This window comes from Ictalurus punctatus, chromosome 28 (genome assembly GCF_001660625.3).
Source record: "Ictalurus punctatus breed USDA103 chromosome 28, Coco_2.0, whole genome shotgun sequence".
Lineage (NCBI taxonomy): Eukaryota > Metazoa > Chordata > Actinopteri > Siluriformes > Ictaluridae > Ictalurus > Ictalurus punctatus.
Genome location: NC_030443.2, coordinates 5,846,711 through 5,874,254, shown reverse-complemented (window position 1 = coordinate 5,874,254; position 27,544 = coordinate 5,846,711). Strand labels below are relative to the sequence as shown.

The window sequence follows — 27,544 nt, the reverse complement described above, 5'->3', positions numbered from 1 at the left end:
ACACACTGGTAACAGATTCAATTAAGCAAATGGCAAAAAAAAAAGAATAAGAAAAGTACTGACGTGCAAATACAAGACATGCTTACAGGGCAGGACATCATTGGCATCATTAGCTAATAGTTATAAAATGCTAACTCGTTTTAGCATGTTAGGACCACTAAAGTGGACCAGCATCCCAAATACATTGTAAAGTTCAGCCCATCTTAACTGTCACAGATTGCGTTCAATTTGATGTTCAGTCTACCATTTAACAATGATCTTTTCATTGTTTTTGAGACACTAAGCCAGAGCTATTTAGCATCGAAAATAAATCGGAAAGGGAGAGTGGGAAGAATTGGGCTCTTTGAAGCTTGGCAATTTCAATGTTTATCAATTAATTTTGATGCCAATAGATCACAGGGACAAATATAAACAGCCACCAGGCTGTCAATCTTCCCACAGTAAAAACCTGTTTCATGGTTAATTTAACTGATCTTCCACAGCCAGTCAGAGTAGCACCAGGAGGGCTGTTCGAGAGTGTCACTGCAAATCTTTGACGAGCTCTGGACGAGCAGCTCATCTGGTCCTATGCTGTTAACAGCATGCCCTTGCTTTGTCCTGTTCTTTGTACAACAGGGGAATGACGGGGACGTTAATGTAGTCTAAACACGCTCTCCAGAAAATGCCATATGTAAACCAGAGACATCTCCTCCACCATGTACGGTTATTTTCCCCGTGTGTTTATTTCATCCCATGAGTCATCACAAATGCACTGTGTTACTGCAGTAACTGAAACTGCGCCAGTCAGACCAGACATAGCTCAGGCAGCCAACAGAGATGACAGCTGCTGACTTCGTGGTTCTCCTCTCTGGGCCAAAATAAGAAGAATCAGTTATCTTGCCCAGTGGATGGTGTAGTGAGGTGTTAGCTCTGGAGGGATTCCTAAGGTAATACCTCCTAGCAGGAAAAGCCATCCACACAGATACAACAATATTATTTTAACAAGCAAGGCCAAAAAACATGAATGTGGCTAGCTTCTAGCTTCATATTCATGCACTTCCAACACTGATCATTCATTCATTTTCCTTCTGCTTTTCCTAATGGGGATCGCAGTGAAAGCAGGCTGAGAATGACAACCCAGACTTCTTTATCACAAGACACAGATTCCAGCTCCTTGTGGGGAATCCCCAGATGTTCCCGAGCCAACTGTGAGATATAATCTCTGCAGCGGGTCCTGGGTCTGCCTTGGGGTCTCAGTACTTTGGGCCACGCCTGATACAGATCTAACCGGAGCCAACCGGGGGCAGGCATGCAATGGACCAATAATCCAAGACGACAGGATTAAGGGGGGGAAATGGTAAGGTCACTAACACAATGATACGTTAGACTCGGGGCACCAGGTTTGTAATATCTTATTTCTTAATTTCTTAACATACTACAATCCAAAGTAAACAAAATTCTCATTCCCATTCTTAACCACTTTATCTTGTTTGGGGTTGTGTTGGATCCAGAGTCTATCCCAAGAACAGTGGGTTCATGGCAGGAACTCACCCTGGACAGGGGGCTGATTGAGAGCATCCTATGCATTATACACATTCTAACCCATTCACACATGGGGCAGTTTAGAGAAACCAGTCTCTCCCAACCCCCCAACCCCCCCCCCCCCCCCCCCCCCCCAGCATGTTTTTTTTTGGGAAGTGGGAGTAACCAGAGTACACAGAAGAACCCCATATAGACCTGGGAAACATGTGAAGATCAGGAGTAAACCTTAAACCTCAATGGGAGTTACAGTGGAAGAACCAAGACCACGTGCTAATGCATTTATGGTAGTATAAAACTTCCACAAAACAGTTTTAGATCACGCCCTGACGTTGGTCTACCAAATTTTTGCAGGTCAGATGCAAAATCACATAGCAGTTTTTTGTTTTTTTTTTACCTTGGCTTTCCCAGTGCTTTGCAGGATATGCACCAGGGCACAAGCCATCTCCTCTTTGTTCTTGACACTGATGGCTGGTTCCAGCACAGAGCAGAGCAGCATGTAGTTGTTGGTAGTGTATTCAGCGAATTCCTTATACATCTCCATTGGAAGGATATTCATACTTTGGTAACGGGCCTTTATCCGGATCATAGGTCCTGCGGTCTTACCCTTCCCTGGGTTTGGTGTGCTAACGGGGTACCACTTCTCAACAAGTTGCCTACTGGTCACACTTTCTACTGGGATGTTTACCAGTCCCACATAGTTGTTCTTATCTTTTTTCTTCTTCTTGTCTGAGTCCCTGTAGAGGTGGACAGTGATGTTTTGGACAGGGGGAAGGTTGGTGAACTCAAAGTGCTCTCCCCAGAAGATATTGTCTGCTTTCAGCTTGCAGGAGGTGCGGGCATAAAGGGCATCATCCAGGCACAGCTCGCAGAAGTACTTCTTCTTGGCCGGAAGATCTTTGGCTTCGATCACCCACAGCCGAAGGGTGTTCTCTACCCGATGGCTGTTGTCCTGGAGATGAGAGCAGAGACAGAATGAGGTCAGAGCACCACTGATGCATGATGGTAGGTATATGGTATACTGTATTAATCAGCATGCACTATACTGCACTTTGAAATATCATCACAAGTTTTGCAGTACAGATGGCTGTTGCCCAGTTTGGCAGCAATTTAGTGCTCAAGATTCATTCTCACTGAGGAATCCTCTAAGGTGCCAGAAGCTGGACTAATATGACATCATAGCATGCTTTATTTTATTGATTTTTTAAGAGTACCCTGATAATACTGTAAACAAGTCAGACAATTGCTGAGTACACCCAAGGTTAAAGCTAAAACCCTAAAGCTGGAAGCATTGAATGTGAGTTTTTCTCTGGCCCCAACCCAACACATTTTTCCAGTTAAATTAAAATGATGTCAAATCTGGAAAATGCATGCATTTCACATCATTAGGGAATGATTGCAAAAAACATAAAATACTCTTGTGAACCGTCAAAACGCTGTTGCTAGCTATTAGGTCGAAAAAGATGTGTGCTGTTAGGCCGAGTTCTGGGGGGAGAGAAAAAAATAAGTAGCGAAGGGTGATGTAAATGAGGAAGAATCCGCAACAAAAAGCAGAAACGCATCTCTGTCAGCACTTCAGTTTTAAGTAAGATGAGCGTATCAGTCCCAAACGAGTTAAGCAAGTGGTGTGTTTTTTAAATAGATAAATTATACTTATTCATGTTGTTTTAGTAGGGAAATATTGTTGTTCTGTGATTATTTCCCATGAAATAAAATACATTATTTTTTAGTGAAGTGTTCAGGTGGTGTGCGGGGGGGACGGGACAGGGGACCAGGGTGGGGTGGGGTGTGCAGTATTTGGCCCCATGTCAAATTGATGAATCCTAAAAGGTTCTTTGGTTTGTTTCTCTTGGACTAACCCTTAATTATTAACAAAAAAACAACAACTGGAGGACCTGTTTTTCTTAGGGGGTGAAATATACCACCCATGTCAAACAACTGCTGGTGCAGAGACGACTGGATGGCTGACTTTAGCAGTTTAATAGCCTCTGTTTCATTACTGCTTGGCAATTAGATGCTTTCTGTTTTAGATCACTTCATGTCCCTGCTATAAAGTATAAGGGAAGGCATCATAAATAGCCAATGACATCACTTAGTAGTTAAAGTCAATCACATGGTGAGAAAGGCTGCTCAAAAGTGTCTTTCCCGGATATGCAGGCTTTGTGGCAGGGCCATTTATGGTGCCACTAGTACATTTATGATACAGCTGATTAATATTTAACCACCATTTTAACACATGAAAATTTGCCACTGAATTCAGCATAGAATTTAAAAGGTAATCCTTTGGGTGGGCCGAGACTTTGAAGCTACAACTCGAACGCTTTTTATAGTTATTGCAAAAAGGTCTTTCTATGTTTGTTTTTTCGTGCAAATATACCTACAGGCAACGCCAAAAAAACAAAAAAACATGTACAGGGTGGGGCTGTCACTTGTGCAAACTGGGTTTCAGGTGTTACATAACAACCATCATTACACCATAGACAAATTGAGACAAGAGTATTTCCATGCTCTGTATTAGTGTGAGAAGAATTAGCGAGGAGTAACACCACGTCCGGTACCTTGTTTGGGTGAACAGCTCGTCTGAGGTTCTCCATCCATTTGTCCCTCTCGGCAGCTGAGCGACATGAGAAACACTTGCTTCCTGTTGAGGTGCTCACCTAAGAGGAATGGCAGAACTCAGTCCTTATCCTAGTATTTGCTGTTTTATTTTAGTCATGTGGACTACTTTGGAATGATTGTCTATTAACCAAGGCCATCTGTTTTGATTTTTACGGCAATAAGATGATTAGTATCATTTATTTTTTAAAATACTCAATATATCTTTGCAATATAATGTGAATAAAGAGATATCAGACAAATGCAGAGAGCTTGTCAGTCATAAAATGATTTACATTTTTTTCTGGTTTCTCAATACAATATTCATACTGTATTGTCCTATCTAGGTCTGCTTTTAAAACAGTACATTATTTACATGTAATAATTTGTAGAACTAATAGAACTGAATGCTCATGGAGCAGTACATATACGGTATGTACAAATTATGTCTGAACGCATTACAAGCAAACATTAGATGCCATTTTGGGTTTTTTTAAATAAACAAAAAATAAATCCCTTCATATTGCAGGAGAATAAAAGCCCTAAGTCGAAACGGTTTGGGAATCACTAACACACTTTCGGACCAAAATAGGTTTAAAAATCTCACTGCGTCAGCACATTTTTGTATGCCACGCCCCCTTTTTGGGCTGCTCCACCTATATCATCACAGTGTCTCGAGTATGACCACAAAAAAACTGACTTGCACCCAAACAAACTAGCAACACACCGGCATTTACACAAATTACATAAAAATAGAATCCAGAAATTACAGCATGTGAAGCTCAGTTATGTATGTGTGTTTGTGCATACCTCAAAGCAGAAATCCTGACCCAGGATGGAGCTGTGTACGGGCTTGATGAGTACCTCCTCCTCCATGCTGAGGTCCAGAGCTTCCACTGCACTACTGGGACTGAGCAACGACTCGTGAGAGCGCGATTCTTTCAGTCTCGGCATCAGATGAGATCTGAACATGAGATAGAGAGAACCAGAGAAAGATTGACCCAAGTCTGACCACAAACACAAAAGACACATCTTCAAAAGAGCACGTAAATGTCACACAGACCAGAGAAAAGGTATGAGATACAAATCTCCAGGCGCTCCACATTTAAGACACTAAAGAATATGTAACTTTCAACATATCCATACGCAATGCTGTGACATATTTACATACAATCGCTGGCTATTTTAGCTTGGATAAAAAGACTACAGTTTTTAAAAAAACTTTTTTTGACAAATTAAAGGAATAACCATTGGTATTCTGTCGAGGGCGTTTTTGCATCCTGAATACGTTCTACAAACCTTTTTTTAAATTGCAATTGTACAATAAACCATTATTTTTAACGTTTTAAAATGAATTTCTCCACATTTCTCCATATTTCTGTGCAGTATTACAGTGACGGCATTCCAAAAAAAAAAATCATGTATCATCCCTGACCCATTATACCCAGCAGTTGCTGCAGATATTAAGAGCTCAGATCACCTTTTCAGATCTAATTAACTATTTATGATTCCTGCAGCACATAATTCTTGCGCAAGACAGCAGAGCCGGATAAGCTGGATGTTGATGAAGAACAGTGCTAAATTTGAGCGTGTTATTTTCAACAAACGTTTCTGAATGGAGATATTCGAAAGCGTACTGTATCTCCACGCAGAGCGAACACATCGTTACTTGTTTAATGTAAACAACTTTAACATTTAAGCACTGCGGAATTTGTTTATATTGATGCACTTTTCCTAATACGTTACCGTTTTTATAGCAACATCATACACAGGGATTTGCATGGTGGACGCGCCACATAGACAGTTTAAAAACCATGTAATTGTTGATATGGTAAAGTTTTATGTGAGAAGATGTTTATATATATAGCATTTTTAGAAGGAGTCTCCAGTGTCAGTGCTTAGTATCAATCAGAAGTAAAGCTGTAACTTGCATTTTTGCAACTTGCAACAGGAACTAACATGTTTTGCGACCATTTCACAACATTAAAATTAAAAAAGGGAAATATCATTTCATGATTCTTGAGGACATTACTACAGTACACACTATGTACCATGATATAGGTTTGCTCAAAAACAAAATAAACAGCCAGCAACTTTGTAAACAAGGCATTTTGATAATAAATGATAATAAACTTTAATGCATTTTTTTGTTAAGTTTTATAATTAATAAACAAATGTATATATAAGTAAATGTTTGTTTTTTGCATTTATAAAAATAACAATTTTATTTATAAAGCAATTATACACTCTAAATGTTTACAATTTTAAAAGACTAAGTCCAAAAGTTGAACATCACATCAGCTGCTTCTTGTCAGATTGTAACTTTTTATTTATTTATATTTTCCCATTTAATAAAAAAAAATAAAAAAAATCTGACATCGCAGGAAAGCATACTGTAGCGTAATTTATCACAATGTCGATGTTATATCACCATACCGCCTAGCCATAATTAAATATAACTATAAATGGATAAAAAGTCCAACATGTCAATCTTAATCAATAAAACATTGTATCGCTTGCAAATTGCTGGAGTATAAAAAGAAATAAAACAGCACTGTTTTGCTCAAAAGATTACATAGCTAATTATTAATAACGTATTATTATATAGTGAAATAACATCGTCAATATATAACAGTGTTCGTTCTACATTTGCACTTAGGTCTATACTCGGGTTTGCATATATTTCGCATATAATATTCATGTGTATTTTGTGATTTGTATGATTTTCATATTAACACCTCGCTTTAAAGTCTGTGCCATGTTGTTTACACACTGAGATTTGTGAGTGCACAAGTTCACCATTACACACATGATCTATAAGAAATGATTGCCAGTAATCAACAAGCTCCATATGAATGCGTTCTCTTTGCTTTATGCATATGTCCTGGGATTATAAAGTTACAAATGAGTGCAAATCAAATTCCATCAAATGTATTAAAAAGTAAAACAGTACAATGGTTAACGGTGTCATTTTCAGTACTGACTCACATTAGTACTCGCCGACGCTGTCGCAAGCTAATTAATGTTTCCTCTCGATAGCAGATTAACACTTAATCTAAGTATAGAAATCTTGACATGCACTTCACTATCTGTAATAAGATCTCATTTACGGGTAAAGCCCAGTACACAGGAACGTAAGCTAGACAGAGGGCGGATGAGCGAGTTAGGGGTGGAATATAAGCAGCACACTGTCCCGTCACATTAACGCAGTCTGAGCAGCGTATATAATGTGGTGTAATTAGTGCGACGTTGCAGAGTCGTGTTAGCTAATGCAAAATTTACGGACTATAATTTATGCCATGCGAGATGTGTCCAATGCCACGCCCTATTCATTGTAGAGGTCAGCTGTCACACTGAATTATGGGTATTCTCATGCTTTTAAGGGGCATTGTCTGGCCAGTGACCACTGTAGGATCTGGATCTCCTCTATTCTTTCAGTCATAGTGCACCAAGTGTGTGGTTTAGTCTGTGCTTCACTACACCTGACCATCTTGCATTAACATTGACATTAATGCGCTCAATCTAATGCGTTATGGGTTCTTTAGTAACAACTTGCACACGTTTGTTCGGCTGACGCTCCACATAAACGGATTAAGAAAACCTGCGTACTTGTTGATATGGTGAAGTGTTTATTTAGCATTTTGGAAGGAGTCTCCAGTGTCAATGCACTGTAACATTCAAGGACAAAAGCGGTTTCTTTACTGTGTGAAGTTTTCAAACACGGGAAAATCTCTAGGACTAGAACTGAATAAAATGTACTGTATATTACAGTACAGTACAGTACATACTGTATATTACGGTGGTCCAGTAGTGCACAACACAACAAAATAAAAAAATCAAACATACCTTAACAACATAAAGGAACCAAGCCGCAACACGAAGGAATCAAGCCGCAACGCAAAGGAATCAAGCCACAACGCAAAGGAATCAAGCCGCAACGCAACGGAATCAAGCCGCAACACAATGGAATCAAGCTCCAAGGAAATCAAAAGGAAATGCTCCCAACCACTAGGGGGCATTTGCCCCATGGAAATGGACAGTTACCCAAGTGTTCGATTTTGCTCATTTCATAAACTGACCGTTGTGTTGCATCTTGATTATGTTACGTTGTGGCTTGACTTTATTATGTTGCGCTTTGATTTCGTTGGGTTGCGTCTTCAATCCGTCGTGTTGTTAACTTATGCTTTCTTTTTCAATTTTGTTGTGTTGTGCACAACTGGGCCACCGTGTATGATGTATAACTTTAAAAAGCATAAAATTGATACCATTAGCAAACTGCCGTGGAATAAAACACTTCAGGATGTGCTGTTATAGGACAATAATCAACTTGGAGGTGGGCCTGACATGCGCAACACCACCACAAAGTTGTATACGAAGGAAAATCCAGGAAGTAAGTTAATAAAATATACGATTTAGGTTAATACACTACTGCACACTCCACAAGCTAAAGGTTCTTTATGAACTCTCCACTTTTCCTCAATCACCTTCATCATTTTCTTTCTGAACTCCCACCCCATATTGTCTCCTACCTCTTTCCTTATTTCTTCCTTCGTGTAAAATGATACCCCTGAGACAGGGCCCATCATTCAACCACTGAACCTTAAGAGTACAAACTAATCATGTGTGTGTGTGTGTGTTCTGGTTTCCGATTAGCTGCCATGAAACCAGAACCAGGCAGAAGACTAAAAGAGTGTCTGGAACACTGGGGTTTGCTGGATGGATCCCTGTTCTCAGTGCGTTATTGGAGATCGAGCCCTCCTTTTGAAAGCCGCATCAAGTTCCTGAAAGCATCCATTTCCGACATCAATTTTCCCAACCTGGATAGCACCGACGTGAACCCGACGGGGAGCGCTCGGCAGAAGCCGACAGGTATTCCATGTGCGAGAGGAAGAGAAAAAAGGCAGGCAAAGCCTCCATCCAAACTGCCATCAATCACGACGTGTCTGTATGACAGCAGGATATGAAAGTTTCCGCGCTACACGGGAGAAGTTTTATTTTCGTCTCTCGGGTGAAAAGCATTCACTCTGAAAGTAAGTAACTGAGGCATCGAATCAATCAAAGCATGAAGCGGTGGGATTTATTTCATTCAGCCTGCCTCAGGCTGTCCATAACACCTTATCAACAAAACCTTATAAAAGACGTGGGCACCGCATGTCCATCATGAGCAAGAAGATCAAGAAAGTTATTTGAAAGATTTATTGAGAGATTTGCTGTTCTCCTGTGTGAATTCAGGAAGAGATCATGGGGCATGGAAACCACAGGAAACTAATACACACTAACTCTCTACACTAATGTAAATAGTTTAATTTGTGGATAGATTTGCTAAACGTTTCTTTTTTTGCCACTTTATGATATATTAACCAATACATTTACACACTGATTATACATGCCAAACGTTGACAAAAATGATCCTTTCACAGATTACCCCTTTGCATCATGGTTCCCATGGTGACAAGTGCCGTGTGTACATTTTTGTTTCTGTTTGGGTTCTGTCTCAGCCCCTGTTCCATCACTGGTGTGTTACCTAATATTGTGCACCTGTGGCATGTTTCCTGTTTTTGACTCTTGTTTGTTTTTCATGTTTTTCCCTGGTTATGGATGTACCTCGTTTGATGACGCCTGCCTGGTCGATGACCTACGCTATGGACTTTGATAATGATTCTTGGATTTTCCCCAATAGACAACGTGCTTTGTATACACAAGCATCCTGCCTCTAAGTACTAAATGCTACAGTCCCATTAGAGTAGTGGTTCTCTGTGTGGGTTCTGGAGACCTTCACGGGTCCATGAGGCACAGCCAAAGGACTCGTGATTTAGTGGAATTCACAACTCATCATTATCAGAGTTGTTCTATTTATTATGGAGTTCATAGCAGCTTGTACTGCTCACTTGAATGTTGTTTTTTTTTTAACCCAATCTCAATAACTGCCAAACAGGCCAATCAATAGTGTCAGTTCTATGGCTTCAATAAAGAACCAAAATGTTATAGTACACATTTAAACAATGAGCCTAAAATTTTAATAGCTGGATTACATTCAGGAGCTTCATAGTATTTTGCAATTTTAAGGAGGTCCCTGGCTGCAAAAAGTTGGAGAATACACGTATAACAGAAGGACCGCTAATAGGCACTCTCTAAACAAGAGACATAAACCAGGATGTTGTGCTACTTTCTTTGAAAGGCCCCAAACTTGATTTGTGGGTTCTAAACTGGTTCAAATCCCTGAAATATCCAATAACCAATGCATTCCAACACAGAAACCGAGATCTAATGACATCCCTCTGTGGGAAAAAATCAGTGCTTGATTCTATACAATCTAAACAATCACCCACAGTGTGATTGATGTGATGCACCATTCTTAGAGAGGACCCTGGTGTTCTTTGTTGTGAGTGCTCCAGTGGCAGCTCCACCATTTATGAGCCTTTCAACAAATGTTCATTTTCACAAAGTCCTAATTCACAACTTCATTCAGTTTAAATTCTGTTGAAATACTAATGACTGCTTTTGACTGAAATTGGTAGATATAAGATTATGTCCCATTGTCACTGATATTTAGTTCTATAGTGTACTAAATGAGTGCTATAAACACCGATACTGGCCAACAGGGGGAGGACTCATGCTGCCCCATACCCCCATACATAATTGGGCTAGTTTAAAAATTACCCCGGGCTGCAAATATCTTGTTTTATAGCAAATAACTGGAATTAAATTTTGGCAAACTGAAAGTGCATACATTGTGTCTAAGTTGTATGATCTATTGTAAGATATATTGCAAAGACTGGGAGAGGGAAAGTGTTGTATCAGCGCTGGAGTCCAATACCCAGAACAACTTGCGGCCTACAAACATGGCCACCACAGACTCCGTTTCCCAGTATTCATCAGCACCATCACTCTGATTACTGACTGCACACGCCTGGACTCAATCACCACACACTTAACAGTATAAACGCACAATACTGGGAAAATGGAAAACTACTTGCATTGGCGAAATTGCAATTCCACGAAAGTGTTCTGCACGGTCTTGGTAAATGAGACCTTTTAACTGTACTCGTGTTCGACTCACCTGAATCGAAGAGGGCTTTGGCTGAATGCACGTTGTGATGATGTCGCATCTTGCCTCAAGTCTATGGAAAATTGGCGGTCATTTTGAAAAATTGCAAGCAGCTCCGAATATTGAGGAGTTTACTTGATTTTGCATTCATTTCTGCATTCGCAAAATCACGAAATCCTGGAATGACTGAATATCTGTGTATCAGAACTATGTGCGCACCACGGCGACCTGGTTTCCTACGCAAAGACAGAAAAAGCCTTGCTTTTTTGGGGCTAAACCCTAAAATGACACACCAGAAACTGAAGAAACTAAAAAAAAAAATTCAAAGTAGGTTATGATAGCGCTTGTTGCGCTGTTGCATCTGCCTGCTGTCTTTAAGCATTTTTACTTTATTGATGCAGTAAATAAAAAAATATACATTATGTTTCGATATGATTTAGACTCAATGTGACTGGTTTTCATTGTTAGACACAGACTATAAAATGGCTGTTTCCTGTATATGACTTCTTCTACATTTACATTACATTTACATTTAAAGGCATTTGGTAGACACTCTTATCCAGAGCGACTTACATTTTTCTCATTTATACATCTGAGCAGTTGAGGGTTAAATTGCAATTTAGGCCTTGCTCAAGGGCAGCTTAGTGGTTTGAACTCATGACTCATAACCACTGAGCTACCATTGCTCCATTCACCTGCTACCATAAACCTTCTTCAATTATAAAGGTTGACAAACAAAAAAAAACCCCAGAATTTGACCAATTTGATGTTTATTCCCTTTAGTGCCTCTCTATCTCACTGTGTTCTCCAGGTTCTCTTTCACTCTGGTAAATATTTCAGGTGGTGCACCAAAGCTGGTTCATGCTGTACTTCTTTCCATGCGCTCTGGTAAAGTATACACACACACACACACACACACTGTTCTTTTTGTTTTTTCACTGTGTGCTTCGAGTTTTGAAAGCAGTGATTATGTTCCTGCACTAAAAAAATGATCAAAAAACTTTTTTTTGGTCATTTTTTTAGTTCAACATGCATTTCTTCAGCTGTACAACTGTATGGGGCCTTCGTTATCTTATTTTGTGCTTCATAATGCGCTACATGTTCTCAGTCGGAGACAGGTCAGGACTGCAGGCAGGCCATGCTATCACCTGCACTCTCTGCTTACGCAACCATGTTCTTGTAATCTGGGAAGAATGTGATTTGGCGTTGTCCTGCTCTGGATGGCAGCATATGTTGCTCCAAAATGTGTATATATCTTTCTGCATTAATGCTGCCCTCACAGATGTGCAAGTTACCCATGCCATGGACACTGACACACCCACATACCATGACAGACGCTGGATTTTGGACCTGACGCTGATAACAGCTTGGACGGTCCTTTTCCTCTTTGGCCCGGAGAACACGACAGCTGTTTTATCCAAAAACTATTTGAAATGTTGACACAATGGACCACAAAATACGATTCCACTGTGCTACTGACCGTCTCAGATGAGACCGAGCCCAGAGAAGTCGGCGGTGCTTCTGGACAGTGTTGATGTATGACTTCTGCTTTGCATAGTAAAGCCTTAACTTGTATCTGTGGATGCAGCGGCGAATGGTGTTGACTGACAAAGGTTTATCAAAATATTCCCGAGCCCATGTCAGGATATCCATTACAGACTCATGACGGTTTTTAAGACAGTGACGTCTGAGGGATCGGAGATCACACGCGTTCAGAAGTGATTTTCAGCCTCGCCCTTTACACACCGAGATTTGACCGCATTCCTTGAATCTTTTAATTATATTGTGCACTGTAGAAGGTGAAATGCCCAAAATCCTAACGATTTGTCTTTGGGGAATGTTCTCAAAGTGTTGGATTATTCGCTGATGCATCTGTCGACCCATCCTTGCTCTTGAAGGACTAGACCTTTTTGGAGGCTCCTTATATACTGCGATTAGACCATTGCCTCACCTGTTTCACATCACCTTCTTATTTCAACTTCTCACATCACTATTAGTCCTAAATTGCCCCTGTCCCAACTTGTTGAATGCAGCAATTTCAAAATGTGTATTTTACCATTAAAAAAACTATGCAGTTGATTAATAAAACATCAAATACCTTGTTTTGATACTTTTTTTTGTTTAAATACAAATCAAAGTTTTACAAATCACTCCTCTTTATTTTATTAGCATTTTCCATACTGTCCCAACTTTTTCGGAACTGGGGTTGTACCATGGGAATGCTTATTCAGTGATTTCAGTGACTTGGTGGCATGGTTGTTGGTGCCAAGTGGGCTTGTTTGAGTATTTGCGCAGAAACTGACGATCTCCTGGAATGTTTGACACGTAACAGTCTCTAGAGCTTACACAGAATGGTGCGGAAAACAAAAACATCCACTGTGGGCGGAAGCACCTTGTTGATTCGAGAGGTCAGAGTAGAATGGCCACACTGGTCCAAGCTGACAGGACGGCTACTGTAACTCAAATCCACAGTTTGCACAACCATGGTGAGCTGAAAAGCATCTCAGGGTGCACATCACATCAAAATGTGAAGAGAGGCCACACCAGCAGTGTGTGCTAGTCTGGGAAAACATTTCAAGTAGTGAAATTTGAACATTTCCTAAATTTCTAGTTCTCTAATTCAAGCGAAAACTTCCAAAAGCGAAAACAAAGGAATCTGCATGGAACGATTTCATTCCACTGAAAGACACCGACACCAAGCGCTGTAAATATGACCATAAAACACTGTATCTTAATACAAGTCTTTAATCATCTCTACGGTATCAGCGATGATGCAGATGTTTTGACAGCTGGTATTTACACACTAAATCAGTTACATTAATATCTGTTTCTCTGTGGCACATAATCAACAACTTGATCAAAGCATGGCATTCACTGACTGACTGCCTTTCCAGCCATGTTTGAGCAAAAGTATAAACTAAATTATTTTAGAGAAATATATTTATGTTCTATTGAATTATCCGAGGTACCAGAGTTACAGGCAGAAAAAAAAAAACCTTGGTCAAAACCAGATTTTAATACGTTTAATATGTTTTAATAGGTTAATATGCTTTTCCACCATACTAATTTTCTTCAATCCGAAAGGATTTTGATCATGTTTTTAAAAAGTGAAGCCACTCATCTGAACTGCGGAACGAACGAACGGAGGAAGAAAGGGAAGAAGTGAAGGAACGAAAGCCTACTAAACAGGACACACAGACACACAGACACCTAATCCATTCCACCTGTATGGGCTTTACTGTGCAGAGGAAAATGGTACTCGGTATCAAATTGGAAATGAATGTCACTATAACATGCCTCCATGAGCAAGATGGTCTTGGGGGATTAACACACACACACACACACACACACACACACACCTTAATGCAACCAACCAAAAAAGCTTTGTAATACAAAAATAGCTTTTTAATAAAAGCTGCAGTTTTGAAAAAAAAATAAAAATTAAAAAAAAGGGGAAAAAATGCTAAACGTCCCCACAAGGTCATAAACATACCCCTACTACAACCCCCCCCCTTCCATCGCCACCAAGAGACACACATTTAATTTGACTTGACAGGCCTATCGACTCAATATGTATATATACACGATGTTACAACGCACTGGAAACTAGCCGGCTGTGATACTCTCTCTCTCTCTGTGTGTGTGTGTGTGTGTGTGCTGTCTCAGTGGGAAGGTTATGCTGTCATCATTGCTCCGGTATTTATTTGCCTGGAAATGACTGGATCAGGGAGCCAGACAGAAGAAGTGAACTCGCTTCAGTGTCCCTACATTGCTCTGGTTTTTTTTTTTTGTATCCCTCAGACTGGACCAACCGCTAAGAAAAACGAGCGTCTCCATGGCAACAAGCCGATAGGTACTGTTTAATATGAAAAAGACGACAAAAATCCCTGGATGTTCACGTCATCGTGTTTTTTTTTCATCCTAGTACACAGTGCATGAATATAGAGTGGACAGTATTCTAGCATACTACAGAACTTAGTATACGACTACCTTCTACCATACCGTACAGTAGTACTGAACTAAATCGTATGGTATTCCTGTACATATACTACAAATACTGCATATTAGCTTGATTGGGTCACAAGCTTCTATTACCTCTTCAGCTCGTAACTCCAATACAAAACCCAAACAGCACTATTTGTATCCCATTACTCCTAATCAGTCGACTAGGTTTGAGGTAAGGACATTTATATAAATAGAAACATGCTTTCCCTCAAAGTTTTCCTGTAATTATGACATTTGCTTTTTTTTTCTTTTTTTTTTTTTAAAGTCTTCAAAACAACCACCAAACTCTGTTCTCCACTTTGCCTCTGAGTGAACTGTATCCATATTAGACTCACAGAACCACCAGGGCATGACATACACAAATGCTGGAGAAAAAGGATAAAGCTGCTCCTGATGATGAGTCATCATTTCAGTACATCTGGAAGCAGTGCTTTTACCCATAATGCCCAGGTTTAACCATTTGGTGTGGCTGGGAATAACAGGCAAACACCATTTTTATTTAGCTTACTGATTTGTCTGATGCTTTAGTAATGCTGTGTTACAGTATACTGATATTCAGTAGTTGATAGCAAATAGTGTGTGTGTACTCAGGGTCACTGTGCAGTGTTACACGGCAAGTTGTAAATCAGTCCAAAAGAGGCTAAGTGACCTTAAAGAACAAGGTCAGAGTAATGAGTCAAGGGGTCACTGAAGGGTAATTTAAACAGAGAACAGCAGAGAGAGTTTATATCGTGTACGAATGTCACATTTTGGTTTGGAAGAGTTGTAACAGAGAGCAATACATTTAAAAGATCTACATTTAAGAGTTTTCCAGTACGTGGCCGGAGTTGGTGTCATTCACAGAAAAGCAGTGGTTAACCAAACGAAACTTGGTCATTTCCTGTGTTCCGCTATAGAGCAAAGACTAACGCTTTGCAAACACGACCCCAACAACGGCACACCCCCGAAGTGTTTGATTCCTCATGCTCCACAGCGGTTCGCCAATGAGATTAATGTTGTTAATTCATTAAACTACGACAAATTGTACTTTCTATTCATTCATAGTTTAACTTCTACGACATTCTCACTTCCTACACTGTAGCAGCCATCCTGAAGACTTTCCTGTGGAGGAAAACTTAAAGTTACAGCTTTACTGTAACTCTGGAGTACACTGGAGATTTACACTGGAGACTCCTTCCATAAACACTAGGTAAACGTCTCGTCACTTCCCTAAACGTCACCATATCAATCCATCGACGTTCTTCTGACTCGAGAATTCAACAGTGCAGTGGTTTAAATTAGAGATGCACCGATACTAAATTTCTCATCTTATACTGATAACCAATTATTCAGAGTGATATCGGCCGATACCGATAACCGATAGTTCCGCCTTCTTTTAGATGAATAATAATCCATTCCACAATTCTGAAAGAAAAGCAAATAAAAACTTTATTCTCTCCATTTCAACAAGTTGTTTCACAGTAACTGGGCTCATAAACATTAACACATGACTCTAATTAACATTAACACATTAACTAAATTCTGAAGATTAAAGTAAGATGTCTTAACTTATTGAATGTTATTAATTCATATTCACATTGACTGAATTCTAAAAACCCTCCTGTTAGTCTCACATTCACTCACCACAAACACAAGCATTTGTACTTCATCATTGAATATCAAACTGGTCATATATAATATCAACTCTTTTTGATGATATTAACTCATATTAATATTAACTGGATATGAAACATACTACTGTACAAATATATTTTTGTGTGCAATGTATATATTTTTTGTCAATCCATCTTCATTTAAATCTTTCACCCGTGTACCGGTGCTTTAATTCAGCTCGAGCAGTGCGACAAAAATAAATAAATTAGACTCCGAAACTCCTGCTTCACTGCTGCGGCGTCTGGTGTAAAAGCACTCATTCGTTAACATGCAGTGCAGAGCTTACAAACTGCAGGTTTGACGTCATCGTCACCCAATTCAAAGTAATTCCACACGGGAGACATCATCTTCACACACAGCACGGATTCGATATGTTTTCCCGTGTTATTATAACACGTTGAAGGACGTGTTAATATCCTACACATTTTGTGTGTTATTACTATTTCAACACATGTTAAATGTGTTTTAAAAAAATAAATAAAATTCACATGAGTGATAAACACAACATGTGTTAAATTCTTGCCCAATCACGTTGTGGACTGCGCTGCCGACGTCTTCATCCAACTCTGAACTCGTCTCAAAGTGAATGAGCTTTTGATTGTGACCGTGGAGTCCTGACGCGAGGAGACCAAATGACCGCCGGTAAGTTAGCGTTCATCACTATTTAGCGTTAATGCCAGGTTTGCGATATTTAAGCAGTGTGCTCTCGAAAAATGTATTCATTGTGAAACAGTAACTCGGTGAGTGAGAATGAACTTTACCTATCGCTACGGCTTCACAAGTGAATATCATGTACTGCTTCCTCAGTGTTGGTGTTACACTACTGGGGTCAGTGTTTATGTTCGCTGTGAAATATGGACTGAGGTTTTCTATAATTCTCTGGGTCTGCATCTAATCTGAGGCTCCGAGTTAGGGTTAGCTAGCTGGATGAGTGATGCTAACCTAGACGCTCGCCTGAGGTAATAACATTACTTTAGCAGACAGCTCGCCGTAATGCTAGAAATTCCCATGTATTCCCATACAGATTTTCAGCATGATGTAATACAGAGAGTGGGTTAATGTCACTTAGATTTAGTAAGTGTTTTAGACAAGGCAAGCTGTAGTAGGATGGGTTAGGGTGGTGTTTCTTCATGTATTCGGTGAATGTTAATGCTGGGTAACAGGTGCAGACAGTCAGTGGCTAACGGAACTTAGCTAGCTCAGTAATGTCCAGGCCAAAAGTTCTTCACGAGGTTAACGAGACAAAAAGAGAGGATGGGGTTACAGTAGGTTGTAATGCTTTCCGCTATCTCTGTAATGTTGGTTGACTTAATTAGGTGGTGCAAACAAATTGGCGGTGAGGAGCTAAAGGTAGGAAAATAAATATTTGCATGTTAGCTAGATTTTCCTGGGGAGTCTACAGAGCCATTTTGTTCATTAGGAGAGTGGAGTTCACATTTCCTAAATGACACAGTTTGGGATTCTGTAACGTAAATTCTCAGATACAGCCCAAAGGCTTTTGTCCATATTTTATAGCTAACAACTAACCAACACTCTTTTTGCTCTTTTACAGCTTTTCAAATGGACAGGAGTGGGACTCCTGTCTTCTCAGATTGCAGGGAGATTTGTAATTCTTACATCTGTCGGATTTTTTAAAATGATTTTAATAAATGGTCACCGGAATTTCACACGATTGTTTGTTTATTTTGTGAGCATTTTAGTCGAATTTTAGCATATAAACAAATTGCATTTTAGGATAATTGTAGGGGAAAACGCATAAACAACACGTCTGTGTTATTTTGTGTTATTTTTATTAACACACCTTTGTGTGGAAATGTACTAACACACAGCATGTGTTAAATGTTCTATCACACTGATTGTGTTAAAAGCAACATAAAATGTGTTGTCCCACAGCTACTCAAGGGTACTATTTGAACAGTAAAATATTTTCTATTTTTAAATTTTAAAGAATTGATTTTTGGAGATATAGTTTATAGTTTTTAAACCCTCAATATCCTGATTTGTTGGTTTGTTTGTTTTTTTGGTTTGTTGGTTGGTTGTCATATTGAGTACTCTTTAATGTATAAAAGTTATGTTTATTAAAACATATATTAATACATACACGGCTGACCAAAACGTCAAACTCGCTACATCCTCCACGCTGTTAATTCCTCAGAGCATGAATTCAAAATTAAGAGCTTACAATTCCTGGCCTGAATCCCAAATGGCTCGCTGTTGGAAATAAGCATTAGTGTGGTTATACAGGAAGTACGGAGCCATGGGAACTATTTGTGATTCAGCAAGGGTTTTTGAGCAAATAGGTTTGAACAACAACGTAATAAGACCCCCCCCCCATCCGCTCCTCCCCACCGTTACCATAGATACCCAGACTCTCGGGGTAATAGGTTGGGCTGAGTGCAACAGTTTCACTGAGAAGATGGCGAGTTTGAACATGATTCCCCGTCTCAGTCTCGTGGGGGAAAAACAGGGAAAATCATTCACACTTAAACAGCTGCTTATACAGTATGACAGTTAAATGCTATCAAGTTGAATGGGATAGGCAGACTTGATTAAATGGTGCACAGTGTCACGAAGTCTTAACACAATCTAAAAAACTGTAACACCGAAATATCGAAGAAATAAATTGGCAACGGTCAACTCTCTAAAACGACTCAGGGTTGCCAGATCCTCATCCAAATGCGGTTTCATTCCGACACCGAAACTTGGTTTTAAGTAAGATGTTAAAAAACCTGGGGGTGTGCAGTTATTAAGAAATAATCAGGGTGTGATGCAGCCAGGCATGACGCGGAGTTACTGTTACTACCCTGAAACTATTTATTATTATTATTATTATATTTTATTATATTTTATTTTAAACTTGAATACAGCCATCCATCTATCAGTCATAACATTAAAACCACTGACAGGTGAAGTGAATAACCTTTATTATCTTGTTACTATGGCACCTGTAAAGAGGTGGGGTATATTACGCTGCAATTGAGCAGTCGGTTCTTGAAGTTGATGTGTTGATGAAGTTGGAAGCAGGAAAAAAGGTCAAGCATAAGGATCTGGGTGACTTTGACAAGGGCCAAATTGTGATGGCCAGACGACTGGGTCTGAGCATCTCCAAAACAGCAGGTCTTGTGGGGTGTTCTTGGTATGCAGTTGTTAGAACCTAGCAAAAGTGGTCTAAGGAAGGACAACCGGTGAACCAGCAACAGCGTCCTCGGTGCATAAGGATAATTGATGCGTCACTTACCTGGGGAAGATCTGGCATCAGGATGCACTATGGAAAGAAGGCAAGCCGGTGGAGGAAGTATGATGCTCTGGGCAATGTTCCCCTGGGAAACCTTGGGTCCTGGCTTTCATGTGGATGTTACTTTGACATGTACCACCTACTTAAACATTTCTGCACACCAAATACACCCCTTTATAGCAACAAGATTTCAAGGTGTTGACCCGGCCTCCAAATTCCCCAGATCTCAATCCGATCGAGCGTCTGTGGGACGTCCTGGACAAACAAGTCCGATCCATGGAGGCCCCACCTCACAACTTACAGGATTAAAGTCTTGGTGCCAGATACCACAGCACACTATCAGAGGTCTTGTGGAGTCCACGCCTCGATGGGGTCAGAGCTGTTTTGGCCACACAAGGTACAATACTACACAGTATTAGGCAGATGGTTTTAAAGTTATGGCTGATTGGTGTATATAACCATACACTATTTGATGTAGTATTTAGTCCAGCAGTATGTGGTTTTTGCATATCGCAAGAACTGAAGCAAAATAAGAAAACAGAAATCATAGCTTTACTTTTTTTTGTCTAAACCATTGCCAGATGTATCCCCTGTTTGCTTTTACAGAGAGAGAGGATATGACGTCATAGCAGAGACACGCTGAGAAAAGATGTAAAGAAAAAGGCATGAGGGGAAAAAAATATCCCAACTGACCACGACAGTAGCGTCTGGCCACACACACACACACACACACACACACACACACACACACACTTGTCTTACTATCCCTGTAAGGACCTTCCACTGATATAATTATTAATGCAGGTAAACAATGCTGTTCCTCGACCTCAGGTACCAAAAGGAAAAGGGTTTTTCTTGTTTGTGAACAAGAGAAATGTCCCCACAAGGTCAAAACTGTCAAATGTTCCTATCCTTGTCAGGACACACATGCACCCACCCACACACACTCACACGCACACACACACAGTGAACAATCTAGCACTGTTCTCACAGAAGAATGACTTAAAATGGTACAGCCCTTCATATAAAGACTAAAGGTCACTCGCTGATCTGGGACCTCCGTCATATCTGTATTGGAAAACGTTTTATTTTTTAGAAAATAAATCAGACAGAGAGCCAGAGACAGATGTACTCTTCACTTCCAGAAACATCGGAAACATCTTATAGGCATCAAGACGTCTTTGTAAACATTATGTCTCCTTCCTGTCCATTTGTTCCTGTGTGTTTTTCTCCCATCACTCGTTCACTTATTTACCCATCCCCCCCACCACCCCTCTCTCTCTCTCTCAATGTGTATATATGGCTTCACATATGGACTGCTTCACAGCTACAACACATGTTAAAGCTGCCAAAAGCGCCATATTGTACAAAAGTAGAGGCAAATAGAAGCTGTAATACATGGGATCAATATTTGCAATATACAATACACAATTTTAGTAAATAGGTTTCATCAGTGCATCTAACACACACACTCACACACAACACACACACTTTCACACGCAACACACACACACACACACACACACACACACACACACACACACACACACACACACAAGGCATTATCATAAGCATAGTGTTGAGCCCTTAGTATTTACTTAGCAGCTAGTTAAAGGCTAACCAGACAAAAATGTACAGGCATTTCATACACACACACACACACACACACACACACACACACACACACACACACACACACACACCACCCAGCCACAATTCAAACAGTACAGACTGCTAAATATACATGCTCTCCCATGCTAGTCACACAAAAGCAATACATGTAGTGCACTAGCTACAAGCAGAGACTAGAATGCAGTGTATATGCTACATTTTATGTCTGCATCTATAAACTGTAAAAATAATAATAATAATAATAATAATAATAATTTTAAACCCACATCAGTCGGTATGTTTTCATACTCACATGAGATTGAATTCTTTTCTTCACTTTGAACCTGCATGTTAGATTCAAATGTAGCACCAGCTCGTGTTATTTGTTTAGAGGTGCAATAAAATAAAATCAAAAAACATGCAAGCAAGAAAAATATCCATATCAGGAAAAGAGACTTCAGGTCACCTGATTAGTTCTTCTGAAGCGAGATGAGAGAAAATGCAATTCCGCAGGGCAAAAAAAAACAAAAAACAAACAAACAAAAAAAACCCATCCTCGTATGCCCATGCATGGCCTACATTCCAGGCAAGTATACTCATGCCTCCAAGATAGAAAACATCAGACAGCGAGGAAGGAACAGGGGAAAGAATGAGAAAGAAGGACAGGTAACGAGGGAGACTCGGAGACACGCTTGAACTAACAACCCGTTTAAAATCTCTGATTTTTATCAATATACAGTATCTGCTTCTCTTGTCTCTGTGTACTGTCTGATGGGTTCAGATTAAAACGAGCTCGCATTGCATAACGGCATGATGATAAAATGTTCACCTGCCCGGCTGAAAAAAAAATCAAATAAAAATAGAACCCATCACAGAAATTCCAATGGTTTCCACTACAAATAACAATACACATCATCAACTAACCATTAAAACCATTACCATTACCAGTATCGCTCCTTAATGGCATCCATTAGACTAAAAATAACATGACACCAATAGAAGGCAACAAATTACCAGTAGAGACCCACAGGGACAATTACAGTTTCCATTAAAACCAATACAATTCCCATTATAACCATTAAAAACTTCTATGAGGGTTTCTATTGTTTTGTTTTGTATTTCCAGCAGGGTGTACAGGATGCACTGGCTAACAATTCTTTGGAAATAAGATAAATTCTTCTTCTACAACATTCAGCTACCATAACACATTCACTAAGTATTTGGACGATTCCCTAAGTCTACAGGAAGTCGTATTCATCCTCGGATTTTCCTGAAGATCAGGGGAAGAAGAAAAGGAAGTAGTCTCATTCGTTGTTCTTTATTTTCAAGGATATCGGAGGTCAATTTTTTTTTTTGAAAGGTCAAATTTTGTTACCAGAATTATAGATTGAAAATAAATTGTTAATGGGGAAAAAAAATCATTGGAATGTCCTCCTGCCATTAGCATGGATGCTAATTAACCACATGTTGTGTATTTGCTAATTTAGTGTTTTTAAAAAAAAAAAAAAAAAAAAAAAAAAAAAATTCACCCATGTTACTTTAGACTATTTAAGAGCAAAACACCATTTTCATTGTCAGCGGAGTAAATAACAATTTACACTGTTCATCGTGTTCAAAAGTTTACATCCCCCTGGCTCTTAATGTATCGTGTTGCCTTCTTGAGGATCAGTGAATGTTTGCACCTTTTGTAATAGTCGTGTGCGAGTCCCTCAAAGTGTGAAAAGATGGATCTCAAAATCATATAGCCACTACTGGAAAGGGGTCAAATATGCAAAAGATGATGGAAAAGCAAAAAATGTGCAGTTCAGAATAGTGGGCAGTTTAAGTGCTCAGGACAAACAAGGGACTCATGAACGACTATCGCAAAACATAAAATTAGATTCTACAAGGCATATGTAGACTTTTGACCTCAACTGTATGTAACCGTCTCTCTCTATCCACTCACACACACACACACACACACACACACACGTGTGTGCACCACGCTGTGTACGATTCTATTATTGATGAAATCCAAGGGAATTTTCCACCAAGAGCTTTTCACCACGAACAAAATCCAAAGCCTGAGGGCACCTCAGCCTTCGTGCATGCTAGGACACATATACTCTAGTGTACTGCAGTGTACTGTAGTGACACACACACATATATATATTTGTATATGTATGTATGCATGTATAGTTGCAATCAAAAGTATTCAACCCCCAGTGCAAATCAGGTTTATTGTCAGAATGTACAGACTTTCAGTTGTGTGCAATGAACAAACAAAAGCAATTGAAATAGTTCAACACAATGAATGCTTCAAGCGGTTTCCCCAAACTCAACTGAAAATGCAACTTATAATGATTTCTCCAGTTTCAAAATTAATCAACCCCCTGAATAGAATCCCTCACAACAGCACACATATACAAAACATGCTTGAGCTGGAACACAGGAAATACCTGAATTGGCTAGATGAATATATATTAAATACCTGGACGGGGCAGGTATCAACGGCTGCAAGCAGATTTCTGAGAAGGCAGATTGTGAAAACCATTGAGTGACTACAAAAGACCTGCAGCAAGACTCGGTGGCAATAGGCTCTGAGGTTTCAGTGAGCACAGTATGGCGCGTACTAAACGCAGAAGGTTTTCATGCCAGAACTCCAAGACGTACACCACTACTGACCCAAAAGCACAAGAAAATCAGCTCAAAATCATATAAATAAGCCACAGAAGTTTTGGGATTCTGTTCTGTGGAGCGATGAAACAAAACTAGAACTTTAAAGCGCGATGGATCAGCGGTATGTCTGGAGGAAGACGAATGAAGAAAGAACACTCTGTTCACAGTCAAGCATGGTGGTGGCTTTGTGATGCTCTGGGGCTGCTTTGCATTGTCTGGCACTGGAAACCTGCAGCGTGTGGAAGGCGAGATGGATTCAGTGAAGTATCAGGAAATCCTAGGAGAAACCGTCATGCCACCTGTGAGGAAGCTGAAGCTTGGGCTTCATTGGACCTTCCAACATTACAATGTTCCCAAGCATACCTCAAATTCCAAGGATTGGTTGCAGGGCCATCACAGTCACCTGAATTAAACCCCAGAGATAATCTCTGGTGGGGTTTGAAGAAGACTATAACAGCACGCAAACCCAAGAATATTGCTCATGAAGAATGGGCTACGATTCCTCAGGAATGCTGTCAAAAGCTCTGCATCTCGTTTGCAGCAGGTCATAACAGCAAAAGGGTGCTCTACTAATTACTAAAGATCCTTGCCATGAAGGCGTTGAATAATTTTGAAACTGGAGAAATCATTATAAGTTGTATTTTCAGTTGGATTTGGGGAAACCACTTCTTTGTGTTGAACTGTTTCAATTGCTTTTGTTTGATTTGTTCATCGCAAACAGCTGAAAGTCTGTACATTTTGACAATAAACCTGATTTGCAATGGGGGTTGAATACTTTTTTGCAAGTGTATACACACACACACACACACACACATATTCAAAATGTGACACATGAGCTAGTTTATTGGCAGTTAGCTAGCTGTTTGGGAGAACTTGGGCTAGAGGTGTAGCGTCATGTCATTTAATCTACACTAACTATAGGAAATTTTTAAAAATAAATAAAAAATAAAAATAATAATAAAAAAAAACCTTTTTCAGGAGAGAACCTGAAAAGCTGGCTGGATGGCTACGAAGCCACTACAGCTAAAGTTACTCAATAAATTTGTAGTAAATAAACTATTTAGCATAGATGGTAAAAGTGTTCGCGACAGAACCTCTATGCTAAGCTGGCCAAAAAGCACAGCTAACGTTAATGAATCAATTTGTGGCGTAGTTTGACAGGTTTGGCTGCTTTAAAATAAATTGCTAAGGATTTAACCACATAAAACACATGACAGTTAGATTATTTGCAGTGAACTAGCTAGCTAGCTATTTCTGAATGGCAGGAGGACATGAGGTAAAAGGTGTTGAGATGTTATTAGGACGTTTGTTTGAAACATTTAGCGACAGAACCTGCTAAGCTGGCACGTTCGCCTCACACCGCCAGGGTTGCGTGTTTGATTCCCACCGCGGCTCTGTGTGTGCGGAGTTTGCATGTTCTCCCCGTGCTGCGGGGGTTTCCTCCGGGTACTCCGGTTTCCTCCCCCAGTCCAAAGACATGCATGGTAGGCAGATTGGAGTGTCTAAAGTGTCCGTAGTGTATGAATGGGTGTGTGAATGTGTATGTGATTGTGCCCTGCGATAGACTAGCACCCTGCCCAGGGTTTGCCTTGTGCCCCATGCTCCCTGGGATAGGCTCCAGGTTCCCCACGATCCTGTAGGATAAGTGGTATAGAAGATGGATGAACCTGTACATACGTGCGACAGGTGAGCTTGTTTAGTAGTATATAATAGCGCACTAGCGCATGACGGAGGTGTAGACATGCTCCTAGTTCATTTTTAGTTGTTTCTTTTAAACAGTTAAACAATTTATTTTACACTAAATCCAAAAATACACCTTTTTCTTTTAACATTTAACCTAGCAGCGTGTGAGATAGGCTTGTGAGCTCCGGTTTGTAGCTTTCTATAGTCAGGTAAGCGCCTGACTGCAATACGAGTGAGCTGTAATTACTTTATCTGGGCTGCAGGTTCTGTCTGTCGCTGACCAGCTGAAAGCCGAGTCCAGCTCGGCTCCGGTTTCAGCTGACGAACACATTCGCTGCAAAATATGAACTAACAAGACATTTTTGAGGGGTAAAATTTAAAAAAAAAAAAAAAAAAAAAAAAGGGCATAAAGCAGGTCAGATTTGCATCCTATAACTCGTTTGTTCTGTGTTTACCCTCGCACCTGCTTTATCTGCATCGACTCGTAGGCTCTCAGGACCAGAATAACCAGAATCTTTTGATAAGCACCTACCAAATTTATCTTGATACATAACTGTAACATACATGGTCATGTTCCATTTCTAAATCAGGAGCCTGAATAAGAGTGGTCTGTGTGTGTGAGAGTGTGTGTGTGAGAGAGTGTGTGTGTGTGTGTGTGTGTGTGTTCTCTATCTTTCTGTCTGTGTTTTTATATTTCTGTCTTGAAGCTTGCACCATCGGTCAGGTTGCATGCTTTACATATGACAGGAAGATTGAGGTTACTAAATGAGTTCCTCTTTAAAAAAGTTTGCTATGCTTGAGATGATTTGATGAACGACACCTCCCCCACCCACACACCCACACACACACACACGCACATACACTCCCAGCATTTCCCCATAGAACCAGCAAAGTGTTTGCCTCAGTAGCGCTCTGCAAGCCAATAGAAGGGAGAGACTGGCCATGGCTAAAGATTAGAGTGAAAGAGAGACAGAGAGAAAGAAAGAGACAGTGAGAGAGAGGGCGAGAGAGAGAGAGAGAGAGGTGGGCCGTCTATAGATGAGACGTGTATTTCTAAAAGCATTCACGCTCACACATATGCCAAAACCAATACCATTACCTCATTCCAGTTGAGCATGCAAGATATCAAGATATCAGTTTGCCTCATCCTTCTACTTCTATCTTCCCATCTCTATCTCTCTTTCGTTCTTTTACATTGTGTATCGCTCCATTTCCTATTCCCAGGTGAATGTCAAATTTTAAAAAATCAACAACAAACACCCCCCCCCCACCCACCCACACACACACACACACACACACACACACATAGTGTTCTCCTTGTGCAGTAAAGTGACATCTGCATGTGTGACTTCTGGCGAGTGTCTGTTAAAAAGTACCACACGCTACACTATGGCAGCTTGCTGCGTGCTAAAAGCCAAGGTCTACTGGTTATTCCTTTCTTTTTTCTTCTATTCTCCCGGAGTAAATTTGTGCCAAAAATCTAGCGTTCGACCCGATTCTCGATACAGACCCTCGTTTTTTGCGGTGGTTCTAAAGCG

The 27,544-nt window shown here is 40.1% G+C and overlaps 1 protein-coding gene across 5 annotated transcripts in view; it reads right to left on the bottom strand.

Annotated features, from left to right (window-relative positions):
* dab2ipb (DAB2 interacting protein b) overlaps positions 1–27,544 on the bottom strand; it is a 150,769-nt gene that overhangs the window by 29,164 nt on the left and 94,061 nt on the right. For all 5 annotated transcript variants that reach the window (XM_017459668.3, XM_017459669.3, XM_017459667.3 and 2 more), the window contains 3 exons: positions 4,924–5,077; positions 4,077–4,175; positions 1,916–2,470 (listed from right to left, as the gene is read on the bottom strand). In XM_017459668.3, coding sequence (XP_017315157.1) covers positions 1,916–2,470; positions 4,077–4,175; positions 4,924–5,077 — 808 coding nt within the window. The remainder of the gene's footprint in view (positions 1–1,915; positions 2,471–4,076; positions 4,176–4,923; positions 5,078–27,544) is intronic.